The sequence below is a fragment of the Trichechus manatus genome, unplaced genomic scaffold (assembly GCF_000243295.1).
Source record: "Trichechus manatus latirostris isolate Lorelei unplaced genomic scaffold, TriManLat1.0 scaffold00092, whole genome shotgun sequence".
Classification (NCBI taxonomy): domain Eukaryota; kingdom Metazoa; phylum Chordata; class Mammalia; order Sirenia; family Trichechidae; genus Trichechus; species Trichechus manatus.
The window spans coordinates 10,856,781-10,881,202 of NW_004444028.1; the positions used below are offsets into that span (position 1 = coordinate 10,856,781).

The 24,422-nt window shown below is 42.6% G+C and overlaps 1 protein-coding gene across 10 annotated transcripts in view; it reads left to right on the forward strand.

The window, feature by feature from the left end:
* The window catches only part of PEX5L (peroxisomal biogenesis factor 5 like), a 239,956-nt gene that overhangs the window by 173,198 nt on the left and 42,336 nt on the right, over positions 1-24,422 (forward strand). For all 10 annotated transcript variants that reach the window (XM_004382311.2, XM_004382307.1, XM_004382313.2 and 7 more), the window contains one exon: positions 10,763-10,858. In XM_004382311.2, coding sequence (XP_004382368.1) covers positions 10,763-10,858 — 96 coding nt within the window. The remainder of the gene's footprint in view (positions 1-10,762; positions 10,859-24,422) is intronic.

The following is a 24,422-nucleotide window of genomic DNA, read 5'->3' on the forward strand; positions in this document are numbered from 1 at the left end:
CCCTGGAGCTGACACCCTGAATTCAGACTTATAGCCTCCTAGACTGTGAGAGAATAAATTTCTCTTAGTTAAAGCCATCCACTTGTGGCATTTCTGTTATAGCAGCACTAGTTAACTGAGACAGGGTGGTATGAAAATTCAACTTAAAACCAACTTGCAAACCATTCAAATAAGTAACGTTAACTCACCGAAACTTGCTACAGCCCCACTGCCTCCCAGATGGCTCACAGGAAAATCAAGGAAATGTTTTCTTCTCTCAAACCAGCGTAAACCATGGTAGGCAGGGACTCCATAGCTGAGGAGCAATTTGCAAGCCTTGTTTAAAATCGTATTTCTGAGTCACAACAAGAATGGAAACTCACGATGTGAACAATTCTTCTGTTAGCTCATTTTCTTTTCAAAATGGGGAAAGGGAAAAACAGTCTAGTCTCTTTCAAACAGTGTTTTGAATAGTGAGCTAATCAGAGTGGCAGGAGGTTATAAGTTATATAATCTCTATGTAATTAAGAATACGGTTACTTGACACTTCTCAAAGCTGTGTAGTTAATATTTCCTAGAGTTAATGCTAAGAAAATCATGCAATCTGAAAAATTAAAAAACATTTGAAGAATTGAAGACGAACATAGTAATGATGTGAGATACACTTTTTCATAAATGGGTTAAGATACTGATGGTGGGGAAACAGAAAAAGAATCCAGCTTCTCCTGGAAGATGGGGGCTCGGTCGTTTCCTTTTCGAGTTTGGACGCCGGGAGGGAAACTCCAGAACACGCTCTTGCAAACCTAAGTTGGACTCTTTGCGAAGGCAGCAACCCAGCTCTCCGAACACTTGGTCACAACCACTTAACTCACTGATTTTGCTGACTTTGGCACAGCAAAAGCTTACTTTCACATAGTCATATTTCCGTCAAGTTGGCTGTATCACAACCCAGAACAATTTAAACTTTAAAATATAAATGCAGGTGTGTTTTCTAAACATTTTTGATGCAAAAGGAAATGCTATCAATAGCTATCATTTATTACGTACTTACTTCATGTGTGAAACGTAAAATTGTACTTCTTATATAGTATCCCAAATGCTTACAACAACCTTGGGAGGTAATATTATCCCCATTTCACAGACGGAAAAAAGCGTGTCTTTGAGAACAGAAGTCATTTCCCCAAGGAGATGCAGTGAAGGAGGAGAGGAGCGAGCATCCAGAGCTCACCCATTGGCTTCTGAAGCCCTGGCTCTTAGCCACATCCCACCTCATATCATCCACATCAGGCTTAGCCGCCTGAGATCACTCACACACCATCTATTTGCCTTCTCATTGCAAGCCTTGATTATAACTAAATTTTATAGGGTTAATATGAGTTGTCATTTTAAAGAATGTTTTTCACTTTCTTCCAGAAACTTCGAAAGATAAAGTAGGATTGTCATCTGACTGAGGCCATACGTAATTTTGTGCCTCCCCTTCCCAAATTCATTCTCAGAGCCCAATTTTCTGAAACACACATAGCTTCCATTTCATTCTCTTTCCATTCAGCAAATGTGATTGTTGTCTCCTATCCATAAAGCCACAGGAAAGACGGTGAAGAAGTTAGAAAGATGAGTTAGATTATAAGAAGTAGCAAGGACCTTTACGTCTAATAGAAAACCATTAGCTAGTTCACTGTAAATATAATCATTTTGCTTATTGGAGGACAGTAAGGGACCACATCAACATCCTTTTTTCTTCTTCAGGCCACACACAGTGAGCCCTCAATGAGGTAGAAAGGAAAGATGGAAGGAAGCCAGACAGGAAGTAGGAAATCTGAAAGATCACTTTCAGCATAACACGAAATCTGCACATAGTAGGCACTCAACAAATACTTGTTGAAATAAAAAAAAAAAAGACTAGGGAATAACAACAAAAAGGGAAAACAAGAATACCTGACAAATTTATCCATTTGGAAGTAGTAGCCGATAGTTATTTCAAGGGCAGAAAAAAAATAGGGAGACAAAGTTTTATTCCTAATCATTTTTGAAGCTAGTTTCCATGATAATGTTTACTTATGCCTGATAATAGAACTGCTCATCTCTTTTCAAAATCAGCACTTATTTACCTTTGATGTTCCACAACACAGAATGTCATGGTTGGATGGAGATGGTAACCACACGCTGTCATACCTTGTGCAAAGCTCTAGGAATCTGCGCTTAACACATAAGGGACAGCGTTTGGTGTGTCTTTGATGATAAATATCTGTTAATGATTAAAAAAAAAAAATCCTGGGTATTTCAGTGAGTCGAGTGCTTAAATTATCTGTTCTAGTCCAATAATCCAATGAGCCTCCATTTACCACTAAACCAAAGGGCTCTAAACACAAGTATTTTTTAATGAATTGCCCTTCTTTTCTAAAGACACCCTGGATGAACACTTAGCAGAAAGATGATAATAATAAAAGCCAGATTTTATTGAGCACTTACTATGTACTAAGCATTTTTGTTTTGCTTTGTTTTCACATGAATTGCACTCGGTTCTTCCATCTAGTCTGTAAGTGAACATACATTTGCAGATGAGAAAACTGAAGATTATAGAGATTAAGTCATTTGTCCAAAGGTACCAGCTAGTGTAAGTGGTAACCAGGATTTGGCCTCAGTCTGACTCCAGAGCGTCCACTTCAATGGCTTTGTCCTGCTGTTGCCCAGTCTGCTAGTTGCTATAAGATATTTTTGTTTTCTACAACTAAATCAATCTCTTTTCCCCCTGCAATTTTTTTTCAAGGACCAGTTGCCACTTGCTGTCAAGTCAGTCTAACTCATGGTGACCCCAAGCATGTCAGAGTAGAGCTGTGCTCCATAAGGTTTTCAATGGCTGATTTTTCAGAAGTGGGTCACCAGGCCTTTCTTCCAAAGCACCTCTGTGTAGATTTGAACCTCCAACTTTTTGGTTAGCAGCTGAGCTCACTAACCATTTGCACCATCCAGGGACTCCTCCGAAAGGACACTGTGTTTTGGTAGGAGATCTCCAACAACAACACAAAGATAAGTGTATGAGAAGCTGTGAATGACTATCGGAGTGGTTAGCCAACAAAGTTATACCAGGATTACCACAGACCAAACCAAACCCACTGCTGCCGAGTCAATTCTGACTCACAGGGACCCTACAGGACAGAGTAGAACTGCCCCATTGAGTCTCCAAGGCTGTAAATCTTTACGGAAGCAGACTGCCACATCTTTCTCCCATGGAGCTGGCTGGTAGGTTTGAACCGCCAACCTTTTGGTTAGCAGCCGAGTGCTTTAACCACCGCACAACCAGGGCTCCTTAGGATTACCGACTCATAGCAACCCTATAGGACAGAGTAGAACTGCCACTAGGGTTTCCAAGGAGCACCTGGTGGATTTGAACTGCCAACCTTTTGGTTAGCAGCCAAGCTCTTAACCACTAGACCATCAAGGGCTGCCAGGATTACCACAGTCATTTTCAAATCATAACTTTGATCAAAATCATTATTTTGAATTAAAAAACAAACCACAATATTCTTTTTAAAGAGTTCTGAATTCGTCTCTCTTCACCTAGTGCGTTCCATGCAGAATCATCAACAGCTGGGGAAAGAAACGAAACACTCTCTGCTCTGGAGTGTGTAAAACTCTAAAAACCAATGTGCTTAAACCAGTTAAAATACTGTATTTAAGGCCAAGGCACTTCCTGGAGGTTGCTGTAGCTGTGGAGCAGTTTTCAGAATCATCCAAAAATAAAAAAGTTAACCGAACCCGTTGCTGTTGAGTCGATTCCAACCATGAAGACCCCATAGGTGTTGCACAGTAGAACTGTACTCCGTAGGGTTTTCATGGCTGTGATCTTTCAGAGCAGATTGCCAGGCCTCTCTTCTGAGGCACCTAGTGTGGGTTCGAACCACCAACCTTCCAGTTAGTAGCCATGCACTCAGCCATTTGCACCACCCAAGGACTCCATATGTGTATATAATACACGTAGACATGAAGCACCTTTGAATGGAAATACATGGGCTGCTTATGGGATGAGGAGGAGCAGCGGAGGTTCAGGAACGAGAAGAGAGAGATATTTCTGTGTATTCGCTTTCCATTTTATGAATTTTGAACCCTGCAAATATATCACATAGACATATAACGTCCATATCCAGATGAGAGCTTCTCACCATGTGGGCCCTAGACCAGCGGTATCAGCATCGCTGGGGAACTCACTAGAGATGCAGATTGGGGCCCCATCTCGGACCTGCTGAATCAGAAACTCTGGAAGTTTGGCCCAGTGTCTGTGTTTCAACAGTTGTCCAGGTGACCCTGCTGCCCGCTGACGTCTGAGAACCACTGGCAGGGACACTGTGTTAGCAGAGGCAGCTGAACACAAACTCGTGGGTCTAACTGTCTGGTTTACCATACCGCTAGGTAAGTACTCAGAAATATCAACATTTTGCAAGTATTACTTAACATTTTACGAGTATTACTTATAGATGTTCTCTTGTATTACAGGTTTTGCTCATAATGTAGTTAGACTTAAAAAAAAAATGTCTGGGTTGAAAAGAAGGCTGACTTTTACCACGTGCTGTAATCTCTGTTTCCTCCTCAGTCCTAAACCAGTGTGTTTGGGCACGCTGCTGCTGCTGCTGAAGTTCAGAATCTTTAGTTACATACTAATCTCAGCTGGAAAACTGCCTCTGCTCGCATTCAGTTATATTTATAAATGCTCTATTTCATAGCATTTATCTTTTGCTTCCTTAGGCAAAATAAATGGTTTTAAAATGTGAGGGGGAGAGCACTGGTCTTAGTAATAACCTAAAACCTTCCTAACGACGTGGCAGATACCACTTACCTAAAGAGTAACTGTACTATCAAAATAGAATTTCATTTGCCCAGTAAGATCCCATTTGCTCCTGCTGTTTTAAATGGTAGAGAGGATAGGAACTGCAAGCCAAAAACCCTAAGAGATAGGGTGCCTCTCCTTCCTGATACATGGTGCCCTTTGCATCCTGTGACTCCTGACCCAGTTGGGTCGTGAAACGCTGAGAAGGGGAAGCCCCGACACTGATGGAGTCCCGTTAGGTCAGGCTCCAAGGGATGGGCAGGTCGTATTTCGCTGTGAAAAGGGCTCCTTTCATGGTGGCGCCCGGGAACAAAACAGCAGTGCCTCTCCTCTGTCCGTCCCCTAATGCCGTTCACAGGTCATTGGTGACATCGCTGCATAAATGCACAGTTTATTTCTTACCCCGCATCTACATTTTTTAAATGTGTCGGTTTATCTCATCAATAAGGGAACAGCAGGAAGACGAAAGAGCTGGTTCCAAAAGCAATGCTCTGAGGAACAGAGATTTACATAGTCAGTTGGGGAAAAAATGCCAAAATAAGTTCACCAAGTTAGGTATGAGATTGGTTAACTTTGGACAAGACGATGAGATTATGTCACCTTTGGAGTTAACTTCTCTACCAAGCTATAACATCCTAACAACTTATCAGTCTTAAAGGTTGCAAACTGTCCTCACCTTTATATCTGTAAGCAAATATATTGTGACCCAAGAGCGTCAGATGAGGGCTGCAGTGAGTTGAATGGTGGCCCCCGAAAAGATATGTTCATGTCCTAATCCTCGAACCTATGAATGTTACCTTATATGGCAAAAGAATGAATGCTGCTTTATATGGCAAAAGGTGTGATTAAATTAACGGCCTTGAAAGGAGAAGTTTATCCTGGATTGTCCGAGCGGACCCTAAATGCAATCACGTGGATCCTTGTAAGAGAGAGGCAGGGGGAGTTCTGAGAGAGAAGGGGAGGCAGTGTCACCACGGAGGCAGAGACTGGAGTGATGCTGCCACAGGCAAGGAATTCCTGAGTTACCAGAAGCTGAAAGAGGCCGGTCCTTCAGGAGTCCCTGGGTGGTGCAAACGGTTCAAGCTCTAAGCTGCTGGCCAAAAGGTTGCTGGTTCAAGTCCACCCAGAGGGGTATCAGAAGAAAGTCCTGGTGATCTGCTTCCAAAAATCAGCCACTGATTTTTCAGCACAGTTTTACTCCAACACACGGGGGGTTGCCATGAGTCAGGATCAACGTGACAGAACTGGTACTGGTTCTGGAGCCTCAGAAGGAGTTCAGCCTCTCTGACACCCTGATTTCAGACTTCAGGACTGAAAGAGAATAAGTGTCTGTTGTCTTAAGTCACCCAGCTTGTGGCAATTTGTTATGGCAGTCATGGAAAACCAACACAGACTTACCAGAAAACGCTCTAGTATGATATCAAGAAACCAGCAATCTCCGTTTGCCTTTTGCGAAGTTTTAGATACACTTTTCTGTAACAGGCCGACAAGATTCCTCAGATGCCTCCTAGCAGATGATTAGGAAGCTGTTCTATTTGCTAAGTTTTTATGGAAAATTCACAAGCATAAGATAAAGCACTCTGAAAATAGTTTGTTGGGAGATGACCTTGTGTTCTAAATCCCCAGGGTGACAGGGTGCCAGTGTTAGCTGATCTCTGTCCATGGGCCCTGCCCTCCGCAGAGAGAGCTAACGGGAATCACGGGGAGGCAGCAGAGGCGGCTCTGCAAGGACGTAGTTACAGTTGGTGGGGGGCAGATGCAGCACCCCTTCATTTGGGGGCTCTTTTCCCTCTTAGAGACACTTGTGTCTTTTAGTAATCTTCCCTTTTCTTTTTGTCTCTCTGGAGATGAATGGGAAGCCAGGGAAGCGACCTTAGCCAGCCCTCCTCCAGCACAGCCACATCACCTCTTCCCAACAGACGAGAATCCTGCGCTCCTAAGGCTTGCCACTGCCGGAAACAGGACAGAGTAGACTGAGAAATGCAGTGTGCATAGATTAGGGACCAGAACAGCTGCATTTATTATAACCGGTATCAAAGTTAGAAGTAAATAAGCAGAATCAGCAGTTAATAAGTATCCAATTTATAACTTGTTGTGTGCCATCAAGTCGATTCCGACTCATAGTGACCCTACAGGACAAAGCAGAACTGCCCCATGGGGTTTCCAGGGCTGCGATCTTTACGGAAGCAGGTTGCCACGTCTTTCTCCACTGGAGCCGCTGGGTGGGCTTGAACCGCTGACCTTTTGGTGAACAGCTGAGCACTTAACCACTGTGCCACTAGGGCTCCATCAACTTGCAAAAAGTCTAACCAATCCTTCTTTATGCCTAGAAGTCCTTATGTTCTTTTCAATTCATTAATAACAGGGGCCATACCATTTCCAAACAAAACTATTCAGCCACAATCCAAAAGTCGAATTAGTTTATGCTATTACTAAATATGTATAAAGTATGTAGTACCATTTGTAATATATACATCTCATAACTTTCTTATGATTTATAGCAACCCATTAACATTTATTTCTCTAGTCTAGTGAGCAAAACTCCATTTGACTAGTGTTTAATTCAATTTTTGGATATTCTGAATTAATCTTTGACTCTGAAGCTAAATATGAGATTCTAGGCTTCAAACAAAAGACTTTGATTTTTTTTTTCAGGAGGAATCCAAGGTAATTACAAGTCCTTCGGCATCTGCAATGAGTATGAATTTGTTACAACTCTGTGGCACGAGGAATGTCCTGTGTTATTTGTTGCTATTGTTGTGAGGTGCTGTTGAGTCGATTTTCCACTCATAGCGACCCCACGTTACAGAGTACAACTGCCCCATAGAGTTTTCTAGGCTGTGATCTGCTCAGGAGCAGCTCACCCGGTCTTTTTCCCACGGAGCCTCTGAGTGGGTTCTAACCACCAACCTTTCGGTTAGCGGCTAAGTGCTTTACAGCTGCGCCACCGGGGCTGTTTTATTTACTGGGTGTTAAGTCTGGCTCTAAGCCCCCACTTGCCAGGATGGTTCGATTTTCATTCTCACTTATGTTTTCAAAGATTCCTCACCCTTCTCTCTGCATTAACTGTCTGGGCTGAGAAAAGGCAGTGACCTCCAGGGGGTCCAGAGAACAAGGGAGGGTACTCGTTCATGGTGGCCGCTGACCTGGCCCCCCAAGAGAAAGGCCCACAGTGCCCCCAGCCCCCGCTGATCCAGGCACCACTCCTTCCGCACACTGTGCTGCCAGCAGGTCCCGCTCCCTAGTCAGCAGCCACTAAGTCACGTGTAACACCCCCACCCCGAACCACGGCCATCTGGCTGTGCTAGCAGAGACCTCGGCCACTCCAGGTCCAGGACTCATGTCAACTCCCCTTAGCCTCCTGGATTAGCCAGGCAGCCCTGACTGAGAGAACACGGCTACCTGCCGAGTAGGGGAGAAAAACAGCTTTCATTCATAGAGTCACATATTTTCTATATTTTGTATTTTCACTGACAGTGTATATTCATATATTCACTGAATATTTTCAACATGTATTTTCAACAAATACTTATTAACCATCTATTGAGCACCTACTGTTTGCCAGGAGATGCCAGGGATACATCATAGAGTAGAAAATACAATGTTTCAATAAATTAACCCTCTACATTCATTAAAGCAAAACATAGTCTAAGACTTGTTTATATTCAAAAGTGTTCATAATAATTATTATTGTTTTCAGCCCATATACATATTATTGATGGCTTCTTGATTGATTCCCTCACCCACGCATGATCCACTCAGGAAGGAACAGCTTTTCTGTGCTGTGTGTCTTCCTAGAACGACCGGATGAGCACAGCCTCCCATGAGAGGCAGGTAGCGCAGTGGTCCCACAAACATGGCCTCTGAAGCACCAGCCTGCCGCTCACTAGCTGCGACCTTTGGGCAGATGAATTAAACTTTCTGTGCCACAATGTCATCATCTTAAAAACGGAGCTAATGCTAATCCGCACGTCACAGATTTGTTGAAAAGACTAAATGAGTTAGATGTCTAAAGTATTAGAACAGCGTCTGCCATGCGGTGAGCCCTGGTATTATTACTGTGTGACAATTAAGGAGGAACCTCTGGAGGACCAGGGATGGTGGAGAAGGAACCAGTGTCAGCTCAGGTGTCTAAACTGTAGGTGCGTGTGAAGAGCAAAGGTTTGCTCTAGAACTTGGGGAGCTTTTAAAACATCTAATGCCTAGGTCCCACCCACAGAGATTCTTATTAATTGGTCTATGATGGCACCCAGGGCTGTTTAAGCAGATCCAATAGAAGCAAGGGTTGAGCATCCTTGCAGTAGAGTAATCCACACATGGGCCAAGGAGGCACCACCCCCCCCCCCCAAGAGAAGAGGGGTAGTTTACTCCACAAGCCTCTCTCCTGCCTACTCCCCAAGCTTATCCTCAACTACACTCCATGGGCATCTGTGGGACACTCTTCACTTGCCAGGCCTTGTGCTAGGTACAGGGAGAGCAGAAGTCACCAGAGAAAATCCCCACCCTTGTGGGTCCCCCAGTAGACAGGGGGGATAGACAAGAAAAGAAGTAATTACGTGGTGAGAAATTGGAAACAACCTAAATGAGCACCGGAAGAGGGCTGCGCAAACCGCAGGATACCCTTCCGAGGAGTCCTGGGGACAGGGAGGAGCAGGTCCCTGAGTACTAAATGTGGAAATGCTCCAAGATGTGTTAAGTGGGAAAAGTTAAGTTGCAGAATGGTACATCATTTATCTTTTAAAGCTTTTTTGAAAACGTCATACTATATTCTGTCTGTGCGTGCAGACATATGCGCGTAAGTGAAGGAAAGGGTCTACAGGTACACCTCTTATTTGCCATGTTTAATTTTTTTAAGAAGGCTGCATTTGTTTTTGTGAAATTAACACTTAATAAGATTAAAAAGTTACAGCAGACTTATTGGGCGTATTCTGGAAATATTTGCATGTAACTAGGTTAAGATTTGTATCACATTGCCTATTAATTATGATAAAGCAGTTGGCGCTATCAGACATGATTTTATTGTGTCTCATCATCATTTAACTAAGAGTGGTGTCCTGAGGAAATGGGACATAGACAGGTACGTGCTAACAGACGGAAAGCAAAGGAAAGAGAATTTAGCATGAGGATCTGCTGCGCACAGAAGCCACACTTCCATCTCTGTAGCTTTTACAGTTCCACCTGTGGCCCAGTGGTTAAGAGCTCGGCTGCTAACAAAAAGGTTGACATCTTGAATCCGCCAGCTGCTCCTTGGAAACCCTGTGGGGCAGTTCTGCTCTGCCCTATAAGGTCTCTGTGAGTTGGAACTGGCTCGACAGCAATGGGTTTGGTTTGGTTTTGGTTGGTCCTATTAGTAAGTCCCTAGGTGGTGCAAACAGTTAACACACTCAGCTGCTAACTGAGAGACTGGAGGTTCTAGTCCATCCAGAGATGCCTCGGAAGAAAGGCCTGGCAATCTACATCCAAAAAATCAGCCTCTGAAAACTCTATTGAGCAGTTCTACTCTGAAACACATGGGATCTCCATGAGTCACCATCGACTCCGTGGAAACTGGTTTGGTTTTGGGTTTGCGCCTTCTAAGAAGCTTAGGCTCAAATATCAGGTTCTAGGTCTAGGCTTCTACCAAGGATTCTCCATCCTAGCTGCATTTGGAATCATTTGTACAGGTTCGCTAAAATATCACCTGGAACCAAGACCAGTTTAAGCAGGATCTTTGGGAAGTGGGGCCTGAGCATTGGTCTTTCAATAGCATCAGGATCAAACCTTCTGTTAGAAGGATCACGCGTGCGCACACGCACACTTGACAGTTTCCCAGTTTGAGCGACATTGTGCTTGCTGAGTGCTCCAACAATGAAATCCGGTGCTTCTTGAACTCTAGGGAAGTGAGGTGGGAAAAGAAAAAATACTTGTATTTTTGGTCATGTGGTTCCAATATTACAGCATCTCGTGTTTGGTTGATTTCAGGCTCGACTGACCAAAGAACAGCGCTGGGGAAGTTCATTACTTTCCAGGAACCACTCCTTAGAAGAGGAATTCGAAAGGGCAAAAGCAGCAGTGGAGGTAACCTCTTTTAAACTGGTTTTCTGTTTCTGAGAATAGAGGTCAAAAATCAGACTTCAGCAGGACACAAATGAAATGGGTCTTACTCTATCAACACATAAACTAACCATGATTTGACTGTTGGAATGAGACATGTCATCAGAGAACCTCTGGTGTTCCACCAGGAATGACTAATAAGATGTCACCTCCATGCTAATTCTGCTATAGATTAGCAGTGACTGTTTGAAGTCCTGGGTCAGAAAGAACGCTGAGCTCAGTCTGGTTTCCATGAAGAACCTGTGCCATGTATTTACCATGCCTCTGTCAGGCCAATGTTCACACCAGACATTTTTCTCTCTCTAACTTCCAGCACAATGTCTGAAATGTAGATCTTGCTGCCCCTGGGATATGATACATGTTCCTAACTGGGGGGGAAAAGGGCATGACTGGGTTATTCTAACCCATTGATAACCCATGGGGCCTTCAACCATATTTTTTTTTACTATTAAGGGTGTACAGTTCATTGCTGATAGATCAAATGAATTACTCAATTTAGACATTGATTTCTATATTTAGTCCTCTAATGAGGAAGGAAGGAAGGAAACCCAGCCTTTGCTTTGTTTTTTAATCCATTTCCTTCCTGGCTGGATTTACACGAGTGAGTCATGGATGCTGTCTACGATACCCATCAAACCTTTGCTAGATTGCTATTTGAGAGTGGAGCTTTTCACTGAACCAAAGTGTGAACTTGTTAGGACCTCCATTTCTATTTCTGATATGAAATCTTGAAAATTGAAAGTATTCTTGGAATATGGTTCATTTATGTGGCTATCTTACCACTAGAGTTCGGATGAAATGATTAGACAGTCTTTCAGTAACTCTATACTTGAAGTGCAATATAATCACACTTGCAATTTAATATTAAAAGGCTTCTTTATTCTGGGAAATAATTCTAGCCATAATTTGATATCATCATTCAGAAACCCAGCAAGAGAACTCTTTTATCTCACCGCAGTACAATCCACCCAAATTTCTTCTTTTAATTTTGAGATTTTTTTAAATTAAAGAAATATTTAGTGCTCTTGAATGTGATCAACATATATACTTGGTTGAAACCAGCTGAGTTCAATCATTTGTTCAAATACTTTGAGGCTGTAGTTCAGTTTCTTAAACGTAGACTCAGGAGCTAATTTAAATTTGTTTTTTGAACTCCTACTGTGTGTAGCACACTGAGTTAGACAGCACTAGAAAAAAGATTATTTAGAACTATAGAATATTGGGTCAGTAAAGACATTAGAATTTATCTGACCCTATTTATAATGAGAAAGGCAGCAGGGTCACACGCAAAAGACTTTATCAATTACAAAGTAATATCAAAAATAGACACATGTATATTCCCAAAATCACTTTATCTTACAGTTGGTAAGAGACCTTAGAAGTCATCTATCCCAACCTCGCATACGAAACGATTTTTGTTTTCCTTTAAAATATACTTGACAAATTATCACCCTGTTTCTACTTGAACACTTCCAGTTGAAGGCAGGTCACTTCAAGAAAACTCATTTCAGTTTCGGACATCTCTAACTTTGTAAAGCTCTTCTTTATAGTCTACTGCTGTTGGCTTACCTGCAACTTCCAGCTTTGCTTGGTCTTGATTCGGCCCTCACTGGAACCAGGCAAACGGAGTCTGATCCCTTCTCTGCACGATCCCCACCTCACCTCACCAACCCGTGTCTTTTCCTGGCTCCTTGTCTCTCATGGGACTTGAGAGACCTGTGTTGTCACTGTAGCTTTGTCGCTAATAGATCTAACACAGCACACATCTCATTACCCTATCTAGGCCTCAGTTTCTACACCTCAGTGGTTCTTTCCAGCTACAGAGTCCTAGGAAGCTGCAGGTACCTTCAGGAGTCACTCACTCAAGGTTACTGCTGCTTACATGTGCTGCTGCACACCTGGGCACTGGAGATAAGGAAATGAACCAGCTCTGAAGGGGCTCGCCGTCTAACACAGCACGGACCAGAGGACCCACTCGGGCAGAGCACTTACTCCTTCAACTTCAGTTTCCTCATCTGTAAGATGAGGGACTTGGGTTTCTAAGATACTGAAATCCTATGAGTTATGGTTTCAAGTGAAAGGAATAGTGTTATGGATCTTAATTTTGTCCCCCAAAAGTATGTACTGGGATCCTAACCTGTGAAGTTAATCCCATTTGGGAATAGGGTTTTGTTGCGTTAAGGAGGCCATATCAGCGTAGGGTGTGTTTTAAACCTACTCGCTTTTGAGATGGAAGAAGAGCAGATGAGGCACAGAGGTGGGCACAAACAGAGGAAGGTACATGTGGCGTGGAGACTGCCCAGGAGTCCACAGAGACTGAAGGATCTTCGTCCAGCATCAACAGAGAGCCCTCCCCTAGAGCCGGGGCCCTCAGTCAGGGCTTCCAGGCTCCTAAACTGTGAGAAAATAACATCCTGTTCTTTAAAATACTCACTTGCGGCATTTCTACGCAGCAGCACTAAGACACGAAGATGAAAGGCAAGCACAGAATTCCTAGTAAATCAGAAAACTACAAGCACACTGCTCAGCTGGAAGCCTGGACTGAGAAGCTGCCTTGAGCTTTGAGGGCAGATGATGGTGAAGAGGTGTGGAGATGAGGTGTGGGGCGAGTGGGTGGTTAAAGTATTTCTACGAAGCTGATGGTTAATCATGCCTACAAAATTGCAACATCTGTGGAATGTTTAGTTGCAGACATTCTTCTTCTGCAGGGTCTTGTCTAAATTCATAGTCTAAGACATAATCTGCATCAAGGAGTCTTGGAAATACACATACCCCTTGATACAGCCTCTTCCTAGAATTTATCCCTGAGAAACAATCATGAAAGTTTGTCATATTTTATCTGCAGAATTTTTTAGAATAGTACAAATTTGGACACAGCCTAAGTGTCCTTTAATAGAGAATTAACTAAAATATATTATATCCTTATAGTAAAATGTCACGTAGCCATTAAAAATGACTTTGTAGAAAAATAGTTAAGTAAAAACATTTACTGTTAACTGGAATAATAATTTATATACTGACAGTTTTGCAATATTATCCCAGTTTTGTAAAATGACAGCATAATAGCTAACATATTTAAGTGTGTGGGGCCCTGGTAGCACAATGGTTAATTAAGTGTTTGGCTGCTCTTCACTGCTGCGCCACCAGGGCTCCAAGGGATATAGGAATAGGGTGTATCTCCCTGAAGGGGCTCTGGTGGGCAGTGGTTAAAGCACTCGGCTGCTAACTAGCAAATCTGTGGTTCCACCCACCAGCCGTTCTGTGGGAGAAAGACGTGACGGTCTGCTTCCCTAAAGATTACAGCCTTGGAAACCCCGTGGGGCAGTTCTGCTCTGTCCTACAGGATCGTTAGAAGTCGGAATCTGCTCCACGGCAGTGGGTACTACATCCTAGGCACTCAGTCAGGAGCATTACACAGATTATCTCATTTATTCCTCCAAGCAATTCTATAAAGAGGGTAATATTATTACCCCCGTTTTGCAGATGACAGAACTGAGGTTTAATGAGATTGCAGACAGTTATGTGACATTTTATAAGCAATTAACATACACTGAAAAGTGAATTACCCACATACAACAAGTTGCAAAGCCAGGATTCTCACCCAGACTTCAGAGTCTGTGTTCTTAACCACTGAGCATAGAAAAAGAACTAAACAGTTGATGCCCAAGAGTTAACAATAGTATTCCTGGGTAGTTGGATTTGGGGTGATATTTTCCTCCTGTTAGTTTACCTGTATTTTCCAGATATGCTGTAATAAACATGTATTATGTTGGTAATCAAAGAGAAAGACCCTAGGGTAATCAAAGACCCTAGGGTGGGACATAAGATTCTTTAAAGAGACAAAAGTGCCTCATTCTTTATTTCAAGAGAATGCCCCTGCAGATTTTCTGCGTCAGAAACAGCCCTAAACATTACTCAGACCGCGATAAAAACCATGCCTGCAGCAAGTTGAATTTTTCCAAAATCTCCAACTCATATTTTTATGTCATCTGTTTGCAAGATTCCTTTTTACTTCATATTCTATTCCATTCTTAAACCTTACTTTTTTATCATCATCTTGCCTCTTCGTTGGGCACCCGGGCCCCTCTCCTGCTCCCCACCCACCCTCTCTGAGCCCCAGGCGCAGGCACTCCTTTATCGTGGCTGCTTTCAAACACCAAGCCCTTTGTCCTCAGTTTGCCTTTTCTGTTCCCTGGGCCAGGAAAGCTCTTCCCCAGGCCCTCAGGCACAGGTTCCTTCTTGTCAGGCAAGTTTCCGCATCAACACTTCAGAAAAGCTGAGCCTGATCATCCACTTGCAGTCACATTTCCTGGGATTTTGTTTTTCCTCTTTGTAATTTTTATTCATTTGTCTGTTTGTTATCTGTCTTTCCAGTTTAAAGTGTAACCTCCATGAGAACAAGGGCTTTGTCTCTTATTTACCAGTGTACCCCAATATCTAGAACAGTGTCTGGCTAGAAAGTGCTCAATAAATATTTGTTGAGTGGTTGGATGGATGATTGTTAACCACTTAATATAGGTAACCCTTCTTTCCGTCTGTATATTGTTACATATGGCATCCCTGGGTGGTACAAATGGTTAAGGAGAACGGCTGCTAACCAAAAGGTTAGGGAGCCAAGTCAATCCTGAGGCATCTCAGAAGAAAGGCCTGGTGATCTACTTTTGAAAAATCAGCCATTGAAAACCGTATGGAGCACCGTTCTACTCTGACACACATGGGGTCGCCATAAGTCGGAGTCAGCTTGATGGCAACTGGTTCTATTGCATGTAAAGTGCCACATAAACTTCTACTATAATTTAGTCTCTTGGTTCTGATAGTTGATGTCAACAAACAGTTCTGTCTGTGGCACAGAGATTTCTACTCGGGGCTGTCCAAGTGTCCTCTGTGATTGTCTCCGTCTCGGCGTTAGTCAGTGAGATACATCTATGAGGATACAGGAGATGCCGAACAGTCTCGCCAGAGAGTAGCATTGGGCAAGTATGGTATTTTTCATGATACAAACTAGTTTTTCTTCATGTTAAGGGATGCCTGATAACCTGCAATTCAACTAATTTTTTAGTTGAAATGCACTGAAATGCAATATCTTTTACTGAGGGAAAGACAACCGGAAACATGCGCACATTTATTGCATTTGGAGAAGGACTTTAGGAACCTGTGTCTGCACAAAGACTAATGCTCCTCAAGCCCAGTCGACTGAACTGTTAGGTCCAGCAGGGCCTTGCAGGGGTGAGGCTTTTTGCCTCCATATGTTACATACGTTTTACTGAAAAAGATCACTGCAAAATCGTCTCTGCTCAGAATATTGTAATTTTAGGACAAAGAGCCAGCTACGCCTATTGTGGGCTAAAAAATATAATGCATATCCACTGAGCAGGGGGGCAGAGGAGCTTCCTGCACGCTTCCTCCCGGATTTTCTCCAGAGCCAGCCGCCTAAGCACACCGTCAGCTCCAGCGCGCTCCTCGGAAGGCTGCACAGGGGGGCTCAGACGTGAGGAGCACAGAAGGGGCGTCAGAAGCTCAGTGAGGCCTGAAGCTGCCTCCCAGGAAGCGAGATCCCTGGAGAGAGCTGTGCGGCATCTGCAGAGGAGAGAGAGCCACAGGGGAAGTCAGCACACCTGTGGCCACAAACCAAAAATACCTCTCTTACCACCTTTGGCACGGAGGAAAAGAGAGCCGGCCCAGCACCTGGTGCTGTGTTTAGCTAGGTAGGCTCTCTAGGTGCCTCCACTTTCAGAATAAACCGGACTTAGCGACAACTTCATCAGTCATGTTTAAGCCCCTTGTATGAGCCAGGCCTTTGAATTGTGGCGTTGGTGAAGAATATTGAATATACCAGGGACTGCCAAAAGAACAAACAAATCTGTCTTGGAAGAAGTACAGCCAGGATGCTCCTTAGAAGTGAGGAAGGCGAGACTATGTCTCACATACTTTGGACATGTGATCAGGAGGGATCAGTCCCTGGAGAAGGACATCATGCTTGGTAAAGTAGAGGGTCAGCGAAAGAGAGGAAGACCCTCAACAAGATGGGCTGACACAGTGGCTGCAGCGATGGGCTCAAACATAGCAAGGACTGTGAGGATGGCACAGGACCGGGCAGTGTTTCGTTCTGTTGTACACAGGGTCGCTGTGAGTCGGAACTGACTCGACCGCACCCAGCAACAACAAACAACAGCATGAGCCAGGCACTACGGGAGGTGCTGAGGGTAGAAAATTGAAGACGACACAGTGTCTGCCCTTAAGGAGCCTGAGGGTGTGTGCAGCCCAGGAGATCACGCAAGCTTAGCGTATCACGTGGTATGGTGATTATGGGTTTACACGTCCATCCCCCACACTAGACTCTGTGTGCCCTCGTATGAACAGGACCGTGTCTCATCCTTCTTTATGCCCTCAATACCTCTCAGAAAGGCTGGTGCAGAGGAAGGCACCAGAAATGTTTGCTGGATAGATGCATGAGCAAGTGAAAACATCCTCTAAAACATCAATTTCATCTAAGCATCTCTTCTGTAATGGGTGCTTAATAAATATCATAGACTTACCGATTGACTGAAGACGAACTTTTTACCCTGGAATCAAAGCCCCATCTATCTAGCTCCAGTATAATTACAATGCTTGCTTTATGCATTTTAATTAATGTTTTAACAGCTTCTGCTTTTGCCCTGAGGAGGTATTCTTGGCAGCAAATTTTAAAAAGGAATAGCCAAACACATTAGTGAGAAAAATGAGAATGTGTGGACAAAGGCAAGAACAACAATCAGAGGCAAGAGAAAGAACCGGAAGCATAACTTTAAGTCCGCTTGGCTGATTAACTGAGCCGATTAAATTCTGCTAAAACCTTTAAACTCTCAGACTCTGAACGCTTCCCTTACCCCAGTTCTCTTCTCTTTGAGCTTTATTTGCCATATTGTTTGTGATAGCTTAAAATGTCCACAGATTCTCTGATACTCGCTTCAAAACACAGAGCTAAATTCCCTTCCCCCTGAGTGTGGTCTGGACTTAGTGACTCGCTTCTAACAAACAGAATAAAGTGGAAGTGGTCGTGTGCGACTTTGAAGACTAGGCAGTAAGAGGTGGCCTCCTCCTTGCTTTCTGTCCCTTGCATTACTCAGTCTGGAGAAAACCCAGCTGCTATGTCATGAGCTCCCTCAGCAGCCCCCATGGTGAGGAACCAAGGCTTCTACCAAGAGCCAGTGAGGAACTGAGGCCTCCTGCCAACAGCCACATGATCGAGCCATCTTGTAGGTGGAAACTTCAGATCTAGCTGAGCCTTCAGATGACTAATGCATCAGCCAACAGCTTGATTCCAACCTCATGAGAGATTCCAAGCCACAGCCATCCAGCTATAGGCTTTTCTCAATTTCTTGACTCAGAAACTATGTGAGATAGTGACCGTTGTTTTAAGTTGCTAAGTGCTGGGGTACTTCATGAAACAAAAATAGACAACAACTGCATTGTTCTACTCCTCCCAGCCCCCGTCTTCAGCCCCAACACTTCAATGCTGCAAAAATGGGGACATTACTCTTGTAACACGGACAGAATTTATTCATTCATTCTAGAACATTCCTTCATTTTAGAAGAATCGGATTAGTTTCTAACTGTCGTGATGACCTCTCTGATCACCAAGGGGGGGTGAATAGCGAGACCTCTTTGTGATAGCCTGTGCTCCTTAGGGACATCATCCTTCACCAAGGATTCCATCAGGGACTTGCCCTCTCTTCATAGTGCCTAGACCCCTCTTCATGACACACTTGGTTGGGAGCTGCCTTCTAACTTTCCATTTCTATGTCCTGTCTCATAAGGCACAGCTCTCAAGGTAACGTTTCTCCTTTCTCTCCAGGTTTCAGGTTAATCCTCCCCACAGCAGCATTCTATGAAAAATCACAGGCAGAGCTGTTAATTACTGTTATAAGGACGTGGATTGTGAAAAAGTGTAATGCTTTTCTAGAAATTTCTCGAAATATGCCCTCATTCAAGAAATATAAAGACCTTCTTTATCTCTCTTTGTTAAGTTTAACTAGGAGACACAAAGTATTACAATACAACAGCTAAACCTAGCTCTAGTTTAGCTTAAGCTTAGACAAAAAGCCAGACATAAGCTTAGGAATTCTTTCCATGTAAAATTTTGTTTTCCCCTGAAGTTATTTCCTGTGTATATACCATAGATCTGATAGGCATCTCAGAAATATAAAATAATTGAAGGAAATTGAAGACCGTTCTTGAACCACCTTTATTAGTATAAGATTATGTAAGAAACTGCTGACTTGGGTGCCCTCCTACCAAGAAGATTATCTATTACCAGCATCCTCTTATATTTCTTTTTTGCTTTCTATGACAGTGTCACCTGTTGGAAGCAAGTGGAAGGGATTACTGGATTAAACACTACTTAAAACATTCTGACTTAAATTCAATATCCAAAAAGAGAGAGACTGCTGAAAATATATGAAAACATTCTTTGGGCAATATTGAAAGAATCTTGAGGTTAACTGCTAAGATACAGATTTCCTAAAGCTTAGCCCTTCATGTTAGCTGGCACGATTCTCACGTCAAATTGTAGATAGATCACATAAAGATTAGATGTGTTGTGAGTTCATTGGGTAACTGGCAAAAGTTTCTTTGCTCTTCCATTGATTCAATTTCCTTCTATATTGAAAAACAGAACTTGACTTCCAAAAATAATATGAAGCGTGGATAAGAATTATTGTAAAGTGACTTTTGATGAACCCCCAGAGGTAATACAGATAAAAGTATAAAGAAGTATAAGAAAGTTCTAGAAAAAATTATGGATAAGTGATTACTAAAAGGAAGAGAGATATTTAAAGTCCACCTCTAATTTTTTAAGGTTAGCCTTATGGACAATTACCATATTCTTTCACTGTTCCTTGATATCTACTGTATAAATATTAAAGTAATGAAATCTTTGACTTGACCCATTATGAGAAAACCTGAGTTAATTATCCACAGATTAGTCTTCTAGAACCATCATATTTGCAGACTAGCTCCAGACCAAAAAGTAGCTTGGATAAATTCCCTTAACTTCAAAACTGAGAAATCCAGGATCTACATTTCGGACATCATCTCATCAACAAACACTTACTGAACAAATAACTGGAAAAGAAGTTGAACACAAAAGGACATAAACTCTAAGCCAATCTTGAACAGTTATGGACTGCTCTGTGCATCTGTTTGCAGGATCAGGATGACAATTTTTACCCCCTTCTCTTCAAAGAGATGCTCTGCAGACCAGTGAGACTGTAGGTTAAAAGTAGTTTAAACTGTTTGTTGGAAGGCTCTGTCTCCAGGAATCAAACATAAAACTTACGTGGAAAAGTTAGCATGATCGCGTGTAGAAGGAATCTCAGACTGGACGTGGGTTCTAATGCCAATAGCTGGCCACTTGGGCCTCAGCTTTCTTCTTAGTAAACTGAGGGATTTAAATTAGATCAAGTTTCATGGTCTTGGTCTGTGAGGTCTAGTGGAACATGGACGAACATTTCACTTTCATAATTGTGTATCTATCTTGATGTGTATTCAACTAGCACTTTAAACTTGTCGTCTCACAGATGTGATTGTTTACGCAAAGCCAGGGTGGCACAAATGGCTGGAGCTCAACTACTGGCCAAAAGGTTGGTGGTTCGAACCCGCCCACCGGCACTTCTGGAGACAGGCCTAGGGATCTGCTTCTGAAAGGTCACAGCCTTGAAAACCCCATGGAGCAGTTGTTCTCTGCACACATGGGGTCCCCAGGAGTTTGAATCAACTCAGTGACAACCAACAACAACAAACGAATTGCTTGTGCTTATTTAACTAAAAGAACTGTATCTATTACAAGATGTAGTAACTAAATAATAGTAGAAATACAGCAGTGGCAAAAGCTGTAAATTTAGGATCAAATGACTCAAGCTTAGGAAACATGGGGATTGATGATTTTCCAGCGCCAGGATTAGACTGCAACCCTGGTGGTGCAATGGTTAAGAGGTCAGCAGTTCAAATCCACCAGCTACTCCTTGGAAACCCTATGGGGCAGTTCTACTCTGTCCTATAGGGTCACTATGAGTGGGAATTGACTCGATGGCAACAGATTTGGCTTTGGGTTTGGGATTAGTTAGGGTAACACTAGCAGCTATAACAGATTCCCAAAAATAAAAGTGCTTAAAGAAAATTGGTTCTTTTCTGTGCAACAATACAAGTCCCAGACTGGTAGGCAGATCTGCTCCAGGCCATCATTCAGGGTCCCAGGATCCTCCATCTTGTTTCTCCTCCATCTCCTAGGGTGTTATCTTCATCTGCATAGTCAAAGGGTGTAAGTGTGTTCTTGCTCCAGCCCGAGGCAGGGGGAAGAGAGCGTGGAGGAGGCAGACCCACCATCCTGAAGGCAGTAGCCCAAATCACATCTCTCACTCTCTATTGGTGGGAGCTTAGTCAAATTCTCTTCACCCTAAACTACAAGGGAGGCTAAAAAACGGCCACAATTCTATCACCACAGAAGAAAGGGGAGAGTATATTTTGTTTGGCAGCTCGTAGTCTCTGCCACAGGTCCCTTCTGGCTCTAATAGTCTAAGTAAAATTTGAGTTGTACATACCATGCTTATGGATAAAACCAAAAAACCCATTGCCATTGAGTCAGTTCTGACTCATAGCAACCTTATAGGACAGAGCAGAACTGCCCCATAGAGTTTCCAAGGAGCACCTAGGTGGATTTGAACTGCTGACCTTTTGGTTAGCAGCTGTAGCTCTTAACCACTATACCACCAGGGTTTCCACGCTCATGTATAGGAAGGCTTAACATTGTGAAAACGTCAATACTACCAAAAAATGATATACAAATATAATGCAATCCCAATCCAAATTCCAACAACATTCTTTAATGAAATGGAAACACTAATCACCAACTTTATTTGGGAAGGAAAGAGGCCCAGATAAGAAAAGGTTTATTGAAGAAGAAGAACAAAGGAGGACACTTCACACTCCCCAATCTCAGAACCTACCATACAGCCACAGTCGTCAAAATAGCCTGGTACCAGTACAATGACAGACACATAGACCAATAGAACAGAGCTGAGAACCAAGAAGTAAATCCATCCACCTATGGACAGCTGATCTTCTGCAAAGGGTTGAAGACCATTAAACGTGAAAAAGAAAGTTTCTTTAACAAATGGTGCTGGCAAAACTGCATATTCATTTCAAGAAAAATGAAACAAGATCCATACTTCACACCAGACACAAAAACTAACTCAAAATCGATCAAAGACCTAAATATAAAACCTAAAACTATAAAGATCATGGAAGAAAAAATATGCACAATACTAGGGGCCCTAATATATGACAAAAATAGAATACCAAACATAACTAAAAATGCACAAATACCACAAGATAAACTAGGTACCTGGGATGTCCTAAAAACTAAACACTTATGGTCATCAAAAGACTTCACTGAAAAAGTAAAAAGAAAATCTATAGACTGCAAAAAAATATTTGGCTACAACATATCTGACAAGGGTCTAATCTCTAAAATTCATAGAAAACCTCAACACCTTAACAACAGAAAGACAAATAATCTGTTACAGATTGAATTGTGTCCCCCCAAAACGTGTGTCAACTTGGCTAGGCCATGATTTCCAGTATTGTGTGGTTGTCCACCATCTTGTGATCTGATATGATTTTCCTATGTGTTGTAAATCCTACTTCTATGATGTTAATGAGGCAGGATTAGAGACAATTATGTTAATTAGGTAGGACTCAATCTACAGGATTAGGCTGTATCTTGAGTCAATTTCTTCTGAGATATAAAAGAGAGAATCCGGCAGAGAGGAAAGGGACCTCATTCCACCAAGAAAGCAGCGCCAGGAGGGGAGCACATCCTTTGGACCTGAGGTCCGTGTGCTGAGAAGCTCCTAGACCAGGGGTAGACTGACGACAAGGACCTTCCCCCAGAACTGACAGAGAGAGAAAGACTTCACCTGGAGGTGGCGCCCTGAATTTGGACTTCTAGCCTCCTAAACTGTGAGAGAATAAATTTCTGTTTGTTAAAGCCATCCACCTGTAGTATTTCTGTTACAGAGGCACTAGGTAACTAAGACACAATCCAATTAAAAAATGGGCAAAAGACATGAACAGACACATCACCAAAGATGACATTCAGGTGGCTAAAAAACACATGAAGATGTATTTGCAATCATTAGCCGTTAGAGAGATGCAAATCAAAACTACAATGAAACATCATCTCACCCTGGCAATAATGGCACTGATCAAAAAACACAAAACAACAAATGCTGAGGTTGTGGGGAAATTGAAATGCTTATACACTGCTGGTGCGAACACAAAATGGTACAACCACTATGGAAAATGGTATGGGGCTTCCTTAAAAAGCTGGAAATAGAATTACCATCTGGTCCAGCAATCTCACTCCTAGGTATACATCCTAGAGAAATAAGAGCCATAACATGAATGAACATATGCACACCCATGCTCATTGCAGCATTATTCACAACAGCAAGAAGACGGAAACAACCTGAATGCCCATCAGCAGAAGAATGGATAAACAAATTGCAGTAAATACACACAGTGGAATACTACGCAACAGTAAAGAATACATATGGACTTTGAGAAACAAGTAGAAGGAAATGCAAAGATAACAATGGCGATTACTAAATTTTCTCTGAATAGTAAAATTGATTATTATTTTTGGTTGGCAATTCTAATGGTTTTTTAAATTTATATAATGATCATGTATTAGTTTTATAAACATGCAATGTTGTTGTCAGTAGTTGCTGTCAAGTCAGCTCCGACTCATAACAACCTTATATATAACAGAAGGAAGCATACAATAAGTTGTTTTTTCTTTCCTTAAAATGTGCCCTGTGTATTAGACTGGAGGTCAGAAGGGGCACTGTAGTCCTCTGCCAGACACTACCTAGGCAGTCTTGGAAAAGTCGTTTCTGTCTCTGGACCTCAATTTCTTCATCTGTAACATGAGAACATCAGATTGGATCTGTGACACCCTAACTTGGCTGCCCACTGGAATTAGCTAAGGAGCTTCCAAAAATACTGATGCGTGTGCCCCATCCCCAGACATTGTGATTTAATTGGTCTGGGCCATGGCCTGGGCTTTGGAATTTGGAAAAGATCCCCAGGTGATTCTATGGGCAAACAAGTTTGGGAACCTCTGGATTTGAGGAAACCCTGGTGGTGTAGTGGTTAAGAACTTCGGCTGCTAACCAAAAGGTCAGCAGTTTGAATCCACCAGGCACTCCTTGGAAACCCTATGGGGCAGTCCTACTCTGAATCAACCCGACAGCAATGGTATTTTTTGTTTTGTTTTGTTTTGAAGGCTGTTTCCTGCTGTGATGGTCTGTGAGTCTATGATGCTTCACTTTTGCCCAGGGCCATTCCTTCGTGTCAGTTCTATTTTTATCAATTGCCGAGAAAAAATACTCCAAAGCTTTCCTAGCTGACCCATTTTGATGTCTTGCAATCATTTCAGTCAGAATATATATTCCTTATGTTTCATCTAAATTTCTGCTACAGCAATTTA